Consider the following 12,500-nt stretch of genomic DNA (forward strand, 5'->3'; position numbering starts at 1 on the left):
AACCCTAACCTTCGGTTTAGTTTAACCCTAACCCTAACCTTCGGTTTAGTTTAACCCTAACCTTCGGTTCAGTTTAACCCTAACCCTAACCTTCGGTTTAGTTTAACCCTAACCCTAACCTTCGGTTTAGTTTAACCCTAACCCTAACCTTCGGTTTAGTTTAACCCTAACCCTAACCTTCGGTTTAGTTTAACCCTAACCCTAACCTTCAGTTTAGTTTAACCCTAACCCTAACCTTCGGTATAGTTTAAGCCTAACCCTAACCTTCAGTTCAGTTTAACCCTAACCCTAACCTTCGGTTTAGTTTAACCCTAACCCTAACCTTCGGTTTAGTTTAACCCTAACCCTAACCTTCGGTTCAGTTTAACCCTAACCCTAACCTTCGGTTTAGTTTAACCCTAACCTTTGGTTTAGTTTAACCCTAACCCTAACCTTCAGTTCAGTTTAACCCTAACCCTAACCTTCGGTTTAGTTTAACCCTAACCTTAGGTTTAGTTTAACCCTAACCCTAACCTTCGGTTTAGTTTAACCCTAACCCTAACCTTCGGTTCAGTTTAACCGTAACCTTCGGTATAGTTTAACCCTAACCTTCGGTTTAGTTTAACCCTAACCCTAACCTTCGGTTTAGTTTAACCCTAACCTTCGGTTTAGTTTAACCCTAACCCTAACCTTCGGTTTAGTTTAACCCTAACCCTAACCTTCGGTTCAGTTTAACCCTAACCCTAACCTTCGATATAGTTTAACCCTAACCTTCGGTTTGGTTTAACCCTAACCCTAACCTTCGGTTTAGTTTAACCCTAACCCTAACCTTCAGTTTAGTTTAACCCTAACCCTAACCTTTGGTTTAGTTTAACCCTAACCCTAACCTTCGGTTTAGTTTAACCCTAACCTTCGGTTTAGTTTAACCCTAACCCTAACCTTTGGCTTAGTTTAACCCTAACCCTAACCATCGGTTCAGTTTAACCCTAACCCTAACCTTCGGTTTAGTTTAACCCTAACCTTAGAAGGTACTGCTCTGTTTCAGCTGGTATGGTCAGTCTAGCTGTATGGAGAAGGTACTGCTCTGTTTCAGCTGGTATGGTCAGTCTAGCTGTATGGAGGAGAAGGTACTGCTCTGTTTCAGCTGTTATGGTCAGTCTAGCTGTCTGGAGGAGAAGGTACTGCTCTGTTTCAGCTGGTATGGTCAGTCTAGCTGTATGGAGGAGAAGGTACTGCTCTGTTTCAGCTGGTATGGTCAGTCTAGCTGTATGGAGGAGAAGGTACTGCTCTGCTGTATATCCGTGACCTATGACATGTTTGGATCTTTCTTGACTGTAATGTGATTTGTGGATTGAAACAAAGTATTTTACAAGTTTCTGTGTTTGTCTAGGACGTGGAGCGTCCCTACCTCCCTCCAGACAGTATTTGATACGTTTCTGTGTTTGTCTAGGACGTGGAGCGTCCCCACCTCCCTCCAGACAGTATTTGAAACGTTTCTGTGTTTGTCTAGGACGTGGAGCATCCCCACCTCCCTCCAGACAGTATTTGATACGTTTCTGTGTTTGTCTAGGACGTGGAGCGTCCCCACCTCCCTCCAGACAGTATTTGAAACGTTTCTGTGTTTGTCTAGAACGTGGAGCGTCCCTACCTCCCTCCAGACAGTATTTGAAACGTTTCTGTGTTTGTCTAGGACGTGGAGCGTCCCTACCTCCCTCCAGACAGTATCTGATACGTTTATGTGTTTGTCTAGGGCGTGGAGCATCCCTACCTCCCTCCAGACAGTATTTGATACGTTTCTGTGTTTGTCTAGGACGTGGAGCGTCCCTACCTCCCTCCAGACAGTATTTGAAACGTTTCTGTGTTTGTCTTTGTCTAGGACGTGGAGCGGGGTCGTGTGGAGGTTTTCTACGCCGCCGCCGTTGACCTCCCTGACCTCCCTTTCTCTGTGACCCGGGACCAAGACATCTTCAGGAAGTATGACATCACACAAGACTCCGTGCTGCTAGTCCGACAGGTTAGTCACACACAGGTTGTGTCTGAAATCTGTTTTACCTTCTACTAACTAAAACTACAGTCAAATATCAACATACTAGGCTGATCTATAATGTGAAGGAGTCATCTGATGTAGTCTAAACCTGTATCTATCTGTCTGTCTGTCTGTCTGTCTGTCTGTCTGTCTGTGTGTCTGTGTGTCTGTGTGTCTGTGTGTCTGTCTGTCTGTCTGTCTGTCTGTCTGTCTGTCTGTCTGTCTGTCTGTCTGTCTGTCTGTGTGTCTGTGTGTCTGTGTGTCTGTGTGTCTGTGTGAGTGATCTACCCCTGTACAGGTATTGATGGTAACCTGTGTGTGTGTAGTCTACCCCTGTACAGGTATTGATGGTAACCTGTGTGTGTAGTCTACCCCTGTACAGGTATTGATGGTAACCTGTGTGTGTAGTCTACCCCTGTACAGGTATTGATGGTAACCTGTGTGTGTAGTCTACCCCTGTACAGGTATTGAAGGTAACCAGTCAGATGACTAAAGAGGATCTCATCTCCTTCATCACCGTTCATCAACTGGAGCTGGTTACTGAATACAACGGACAGGTACACACACACACTCACATAAAATACACACTCATACGTACACACACATGCCCAGACGCATGTGTAGCAGATGGAGATTTGTAAAGTCATTCCTCAGCATGAATTGTCTCCACTAGCTAGCTTTAAAATGTCTCCACTAGCTAGCTTTAAAATGTCTCAACTAGCTAGCTTTAAAATGTCTCAACTAGCTAGCTTTAAAATGTCTCCACTAGCTAGCTTTAAAATGTCTCAACTAGCTAGTTTTAAAATGTCTCCACTAGCCAGCTTTACAATGTCTCAACTAGCTAGCTTTACAATGTCTCAACTAGCTAGCTTTACAATGTCTCCTAAACTGCTTAGGGACAGAGGGGCAGCACAGCTGGTTATTATGACCAAGTTAAGGAGACAGTCAGTCAAACTGCTTAGGGACAGAGTCATCAAGAGATATAGAAACATTTACATTGTCCTTTGTAAATATAGCAACACCCCCACCTCTGCCAATTCTGTAGACATTAGAACATCCGTAGATATTAGAACATTAGAACATCTGTAGACATTAGAACATCTGTAGACATTAGAACATTAGAACATCTGTAGACATTAGAACATTAGAACATTAGATCATTAGAACATCCGTAGACATTAGAACATCTGTAGACATTAGAACATCTGTAGACATTAGAACATCTGTAGACATTAGAACATCCGTAGATATTAGAACATTAGAACATCCGTAGACATTAGAACATCTGTAGACATTAGAACATCTGTAGACATTAGAACATTAGAACATCCGTAGATATTAGAACATTAGAACATCTGTAGACATTAGAACATTAGAACATCTGTAGACATTAGAACATTAGAACATTAGAACATTAGAACATCTGTAGACATTAGAACATTAGAACATCTGTAGACATTAGAACATTAGAACATCTGTAGACATTAGAACATTAGAACATCTGTAGACATTAGAACATTAGAACATCTGTAGACATTAGAACATTAGAACATCCGTAGACATTAGAACATTAGAACATCCGTAGACATTAGTACATTAGAACATCTGTAGACATTAGAACATTAGAACATCCGTAGACATTAGAACATTAGAACATCTGTAGACATTAGAACATTAGAACATCTGTAGACATTAGAACATTAGAACATCCGTAGATATTAGAACATTAGAACATCCGTAGACATTAGAACATTAGAACATCTGTAGACATTAGAACATTAGAACATCCGTAGATATTAGAACATTAGAACATCTGTAGACATTAGAACATCCGTAGATATTAGAACATTAGAACATCTGTAGACATTAGAACATCCGTAGACATTAGAACATTAGAACATCTGTAGACATTAGAACATCTGTAGACATTAGAACATCTGTAGACATTAGAACATCCGTAGACATTAGAACATCTGTAGACATTAGAACATTAGAACATCTGTAGACATTAGAACATCTGTAGACATTAGAACATTAGAACATCTGTAGACATTAGAACATTAGAACATCTGTAGACATTAGAACATCCGTAGACATTAGAACATTAGAACATCTGTAGACATTAGAACATTAGAACATCTGTAGACATTAGAACATTAGAACATCTGTAGACATTAGAACATTAGAACATCTGTAGACATTAGAACATTAGAACATCTGTAGACATTAGAACATTAGAACATCTGTAGACATTAGAACATTAGAACATCTGTAGACATTAGAACATTAGAACATCTGTAGACATTAGAACATTAGAACATCTGTAGACATTAGAACATCCGTAGACATTAGAACATTAGAACATCTGTAGACATTAGAACATTAGAACATCTGTAGACATTAGAACATTAGAACATTAGAACATCTGTAGACATTAGAACATCTGTAGATATTAGAACATTAGAACATCTGTAGACATTAGATCATTAGAACATCTGTAGACATTAGAACATTAGAACATCTGTAGACATTAGAACATTAGAACATCTGTAGACATTAGAACATCTGTAGACATTAGAACATTAGAACATCTGTAGACATTAGAACATTAGAACATCTGTAGACATTAGAACATTAGAACATCTGTAGACATTAGAACATTAGAACATCTGTAGACATTAGAACATCTGTAGACATTAGAACATTAGAACATCTGTAGACATTAGAACATTAGAACATTAGAACATCCGTAGATATTAGAACATTAGAACATCTGTAGACATTAGAACATCCGTAGATATTAGAACATTAGAACATCTGTAGACATTAGAACATCTGTAGACATTAGAACATCTGTAGATATTAGAACATTAGAACATCTGTAGACATTAGAACATCCGTAGATATTAGAACATTAGAACATCTGTAGACATTAGAACATCCGTAGACATTAGAACATTAGAACATCTGTAGACATTAGAACATTAGAACATCTGTAGACATTAGAACATCTGTAGATATTAGAACATTAGAACATCTGTAGACATTAGAACATCTGTAGACATTAGAACATCTGTAGACATTAGAACATTAGAACATCTGTAGACATTAGAACATTAGAACATCTGTAGACATTAGAACATTAGAACATCTGTAGACATTAGAACATTAGAACATCTGTAGACATTAGAACATTAGAACATCTGTAGACATTAGAACATTAGAACATCCGTAGACATTAGAACATTAGAACATCTGTAGACATTAGAACATTAGAACATCTGTAGACATTAGAACATTAGAACATCCGTAGATATTAGAACATTAGAACATCCGTAGACATTAGAACATTAGAACATCTGTAGACATTAGAACATTAGAACATCCGTAGATATTAGAACATTAGAACATCTGTAGACATTAGAACATCCGTAGATATTAGAACATTAGAACATCTGTAGACATTAGAACATCCGTAGACATTAGAACATTAGAACATCTGTAGACATTAGAACATCTGTAGACATTAGAACATCTGTAGACATTAGAACATCCGTAGACATTAGAACATCTGTAGACATTAGAACATTAGAACATCTGTAGACATTAGAACATTAGAACATCTGTAGACATTAGAACATCTGTAGACATTAGAACATTAGAACATCTGTAGACATTAGAACATTAGAACATCTGTAGACATTAGAACATCCGTAGACATTAGAACATTAGAACATCGGTAGACATTAGAACATTAGAACATCTGTAGACATTAGAACATTAGAACATCTGTAGACATTAGAACATTAGAACATCTGTAGACATTAGAACATTAGAACATCTGTAGACATTAGAACATTAGAACATCTGTAGACATTAGAACATTAGAACATCTGTAGACATTAGAACATTAGAACATCTGTAGACATTAGAACATTAGAACATCTGTAGACATTAGAACATTAGAACATCTGTAGACATTAGAACATTAGAACATCTGTAGACATTAGAACATCCGTAGACATTAGAACATTAGAACATCTGTAGACATTAGAACATTAGAACATCTGTAGACATTAGAACATCTGTAGATATTAGAACATTAGAACATCTGTAGACATTAGATCATTAGAACATCTGTAGACATTAGAACATTAGAACATCTGTAGACATTAGAACATTAGAACATCTGTAGACATTAGAACATCTGTAGACATTAGAACATTAGAACATCTGTAGACATTAGAACATTAGAACATCTGTAGACATTAGAACATTAGAACATCTGTAGACATTAGAACATTAGAACATCTGTAGACATTAGAACATCTGTAGACATTAGAACATTAGAACATCTGTAGACATTAGAACATTAGAACATTAGAACATCCGTAGATATTAGAACATTAGAACATCTGTAGACATTAGAACATCTGTAGACATTAGAACATCTGTAGATATTAGAACATTAGAACATCTGTAGACATTAGAACATCCGTAGATATTAGAACATTAGAACATCTGTAGACATTAGAACATCCGTAGACATTAGAACATTAGAACATCTGTAGACATTAGAACATTAGAACATCTGTAGACATTAGAACATCTGTAGATATTAGAACATTAGAACATCTGTAGACATTAGAACATCTGTAGACATTAGAACATTAGAACATCTGTAGACATTAGAACATTAGAACATCTGTAGACATTAGAACATTAGAACATCTGTAGACATTAGAACATTAGAACATCTGTAGACATTAGAACATTAGAACATCCGTAGATATTAGAACATTAGAACATCTGTAGACATTAGAACATCCGTAGATATTAGAACATTAGAACATCTGTAGACATTAGAACATCTGTAGACATTAGAACATCTGTAGATATTAGAACATTAGAACATCTGTAGACATTAGAACATCCGTAGATATTAGAACATTAGAACATCTGTAGACATTAGAACATCCGTAGACATTAGAACATTAGAACATCTGTAGACATTAGAACATTAGAACATCTGTAGACATTAGAACATCTGTAGATATTAGAACATTAGAACATCTGTAGACATTAGAACATCTGTAGACATTAGAACATTAGAACATCTGTAGACATTAGAACATTAGAACATCTGTAGACATTAGAACATTAGAACATCTGTAGACATTAGAACATTAGAACATCTGTAGACATTAGAACATTAGAACATCTGTAGACATTAGAACATTAGAACATCTGTAGACATTAGAACATTAGAACATCCGTAGACATTAGAACATTAGAACATCTGTAGACATTAGAACATTAGAACATCTGTAGACATTAGAACATTAGAACATCCGTAGATATTAGAACATTAGAACATCCGTAGACATTAGAACATTAGAACATCTGTAGACATTAGAACATTAGAACATCCGTAGATATTAGAACATTAGAACATCTGTAGACATTAGAACATCCGTAGACATTAGAACATTAGAACATCTGTAGACATTAGAACATCTGTAGACATTAGAACATCTGTAGACATTAGAACATCCGTAGACATTAGAACATCTGTAGACATTAGAACATTAGAACATCTGTAGACATTAGAACATTAGAAACATCTGTAGACATTAGAAAATCTGTAGACATTAGAACATTAGAACATCTGTAGACATTAGAACATTAGAACATCTGTAGACATTAGAACATCCGTAGACATTAGAACATTAGAACATCTGTAGACATTAGAACATTAGAACATCTGTAGACATTAGAACATTAGAACATCTGTAGACATTAGAACATTAGAACATCTGTAGACATTAGAACATTAGAACATCTGTAGACATTAGAACATTAGAACATCTGTAGACATTAGAACATTAGAACATCTGTAGACATTAGAACATTAGAACATCTGTAGACATTAGAACATTAGAACATCTGTAGACATTAGAACATTAGAACATCTGTAGACATTAGAACATCCGTAGACATTAGAACATTAGAACATCTGTAGACATTAGAACATTAGAACATCTGTAGACATTAGAACATCTGTAGATATTAGAACATTAGAACATCTGTAGACATTAGAACATCTGTAGATATTAGAACATTAGAACATCTGTAGACATTAGATCATTAGAACATCTGTAGACATTAGAACATTAGAACATCTGTAGACATTAGAACATTAGAACATCTGTAGACATTAGAACATCTGTAGACATTAGAACATTAGAACATCTGTAGACATTAGAACATTAGAACATCTGTAGACATTAGAACATTAGAACATCTGTAGACATTAGAACATTAGAACATCTGTAGACATTAGAACATCTGTAGACATTAGAACATTAGAACATCTGTAGACATTAGAACATTAGAACATTAGAACATCCGTAGATATTAGAACATTAGAACATCTGTAGACATTAGAACATCTGTAGACATTAGAACATCTGTAGATATTAGAACATTAGAACATCTGTAGACATTAGAACATCCGTAGATATTAGAACATTAGAACATCTGTAGACATTAGAACATCCGTAGACATTAGAACATTAGAACATCTGTAGACATTAGAACATTAGAACATCTGTAGACATTAGAACATCTGTAGATATTAGAACATTAGAACATCTGTAGACATTAGAACATCTGTAGACATTAGAACATTAGAACATCTGTAGACATTAGAACATTAGAACATCTGTAGACATTAGAACATTAGAACATCTGTAGACATTAGAACATTAGAACATCTGTAGACATTAGAACATTAGAACATCCGTAGATATTAGAACATTAGAACATCTGTAGACATTAGAACATCCGTAGATATTAGAACATTAGAACATCTGTAGACATTAGAACATCTGTAGACATTAGAACATCTGTAGATATTAGAACATTAGAACATCTGTAGACATTAGAACATCCGTAGATATTAGAACATTAGAACATCTGTAGACATTAGAACATCCGTAGACATTAGAACATTAGAACATCTGTAGACATTAGAACATTAGAACATCTGTAGACATTAGAACATCTGTAGATATTAGAACATTAGAACATCTGTAGACATTAGAACATCTGTAGACATTAGAACATTAGAACATCTGTAGACATTAGAACATTAGAACATCTGTAGACATTAGAACATTAGAACATCTGTAGACATTAGAACATTAGAACATCTGTAGACATTAGAAACATTAGAACATCTGTAGACATTAGAACATTAGAACATCTGTAGACATTAGAACATTAGAACATCCGTAGACATTAGAACATTAGAACATCTGTAGACATTAGAACATTAGAACATCTGTAGACATTAGAAACATTAGACATCGTAGATATTAGAACATTAGAACATCCGTAGACATTAGAACATTAGAAACATCTGTAGACATTAGAACATTAGAACATCCGTAGATATTAGAACATTAGAACATCTGTAGACATTAGAAACATCCGTAGACATTAGACATTAGAACATCTGTAGACATTAGAACATCTGTAGACATTAGAACATCTGTAGACATTAGAACATCCGTAGACATTAGAACATCTGTAGACATTAGAACATTAGAACATCTGTAGACATTAGAACATTAGAACATCTGTAGACATTAGAAAATCTGTAGACATTAGAACATTAGAACATCTGTAGACATTAGAACATTAGAACATCTGTAGACATTAGAACATCCGTAGACATTAGAACATTAGAACATCTGTAGACATTAGAACATTAGAACATCTGTAGACATTAGAACATTAGAACATCTGTAGACATTAGAACATTAGAACATCTGTAGACATTAGAACATTAGAACATCTGTAGACATTAGAACATTAGAACATCTGTAGACATTAGAACATTAGAACATCTGTAGACATTAGAACATTAGAACATCTGTAGACATTAGAACATCCGTAGACATTAGAACATTAGAACATCTGTAGACATTAGAACATTAGAACATCTGTAGACATTAGAACATCTGTAGATATTAGAACATTAGAACATCTGTAGACATTAGATCATTAGAACATCTGTAGACAGTAGAACATTAGAACATCTGTAGACATTAGAACATTAGAACATCTGTAGACATTAGAACATCTGTAGATATTAGAACATTAGAACATCTGTAGACATTAGATCATTAGAACATCTGTAGACAGTAGAACATTAGAACATCTGTAGACATTAGAACATTAGAACATCTGTAGACATTAGAACATCTGTAGACATTAGAACATTAGAACATCTGTAGACATTAGAACATTAGAACATCTGTAGACATTAGAACATTAGAACATCTGTAGACATTAGAACATTAGAACATCTGTAGACATTAGAACATCCGTAGACATTAGAACATTAGAACATCTGTAGACATTAGAACATTAGAACATCTGTAGACATTAGAACATCTGTAGATATTAGAACATTAGAACATCTGTAGACATTAGATCATTAGAACATCTGTAGACAGTAGAACATTAGAACATCTGTAGACATTAGAACATTAGAACATCTGTAGACATTAGAACATCTGTAGACATTAGAACATTAGAAATCTGTAGACATTAGAACATCCGTAGACATTAGAACATTAGAACATCTGTAGACATTAGAACATCTGTAGACATTAGAACATCTGTAGACATTAGAACATCCGTAGACATTAGAACATCTGTAGACATTAGAACATTAGAACATCTGTAGACATTAGAACATTAGAACATCTGTAGACATTAGAAAATCTGTAGACATTAGAACATTAGAACATCTGTAGACATTAGAACATTAGAACATCTGTAGACATTAGAACATCCGTAGACATTAGAACATTAGAACATCTGTAGACATTAGAACATTAGAACATCTGTAGACATTAGAACATTAGAACATCTGTAGACATTAGAACATTAGAACATCTGTAGACATTAGAACATTAGAACATCTGTAGACATTAGAACATTAGAACATCTGTAGACATTAGAACATTAGAACATCTGTAGACATTAGAACATTAGAACATCTGTAGACATTAGAACATCCGTAGACATTAGAACATTAGAACATCTGTAGACATTAGAACATTAGAACATCTGTAGACATTAGAACATCTGTAGATATTAGAACATTAGAACATCTGTAGACATTAGATCATTAGAACATCTGTAGACAGTAGAACATTAGAACATCTGTAGACATTAGAACATTAGAACATCTGTAGACATTAGAACATCTGTAGATATTAGAACATTAGAACATCTGTAGACATTAGATCATTAGAACATCTGTAGACAGTAGAACATTAGAACATCTGTAGACATTAGAACATTAGAACATCTGTAGACATTAGAACATCTGTAGACATTAGAACATTAGAACATCTGTAGACATTAGAACATTAGAACATCTGTAGACATTAGAACATTAGAACATCTGTAGACATTAGAACATTAGAACATCTGTAGACATTAGAACATCCGTAGACATTAGAACATTAGAACATCTGTAGACATTAGAACATTAGAACATCTGTAGACATTAGAACATCTGTAGATATTAGAACATTAGAACATCTGTAGACATTAGATCATTAGAACATCTGTAGACAGTAGAACATTAGAACATCTGTAGACATTAGAACATTAGAACATCTGTAGACATTAGAACATCTGTAGACATTAGAACATTAGAACATCTGTAGACATTAGAACATTAGAACATCTGTAGACATTAGAACATTAGAACATCTGTAGACATTAGAACATTAGAACATCTGTAGACATTAGAACATCTGTAGACATTAGAACATTAGAAACATCTGTAGACATTAGAACATTAGAACATCCGTAGATATTAGAACATTAGAACATCTGTAGACATTAGAACATCCGTAGATATTAGAACATTAGAACATCTGTAGACATTAGAACATCTGTAGACATTAGAACATCTGTAGATATTAGAACATTAGAACATCTCTAGACATTAGAACATCCGTAGATATTAGAACATTAGAACATCTGTAGACATTAGAACATCCGTAGACATTAGAACATTAGAACATCTGTAGACATTAGAACATTAGAACATCTGTAGACATTAGAACATCTGTAGATATTAGAACATTAGAACATCTGTAGACATTAGAACATCTGTAGACATTAGAACATTAGAACATCTGTAGACATTAGAACATTAGAACATCTGTAGACATTAGAACATTAGAACATCTGTAGACATTAGAACATTAGAACATCTGTAGACATTAGAACATTAGAACATCTGTAGACATTAGAACATTAGAACATCTGTAGACATTAGAACATTAGAACATCTGTAGACATTAGAACATTAGAACATCTGTAGACATTAGAACATTAGAACATCTGTAGACATTAGAACATCTGTAGACATTAGAACCAGAGTGACTCTGCCAATTCTGTC

At 34.6% G+C, this 12,500-nt stretch overlaps 1 protein-coding gene across 4 annotated transcripts in view; it reads left to right on the forward strand.

Annotated features, from left to right (window-relative positions):
• zgc:136472 (protein disulfide-isomerase) overlaps nt 1-12,500 on the forward strand; it is a 47,110-nt gene that overhangs the window by 12,701 nt on the left and 21,909 nt on the right. For all 4 annotated transcript variants that reach the window (XM_031811232.1, XM_031811233.1, XM_031811234.1 and 1 more), the window contains exons 4-5: nt 1,856-1,993; nt 2,455-2,562. In XM_031811232.1, the coding sequence (XP_031667092.1) occupies nt 1,856-1,993; nt 2,455-2,562 (246 nt within the window). The remainder of the gene's footprint in view (nt 1-1,855; nt 1,994-2,454; nt 2,563-12,500) is intronic.

This window comes from Oncorhynchus kisutch, unplaced genomic scaffold, assembly GCF_002021735.2.
Source record: "Oncorhynchus kisutch isolate 150728-3 unplaced genomic scaffold, Okis_V2 Okis01b-Okis20b_hom, whole genome shotgun sequence".
Classification (NCBI taxonomy): Eukaryota; Metazoa; Chordata; class Actinopteri; order Salmoniformes; family Salmonidae; genus Oncorhynchus; species Oncorhynchus kisutch.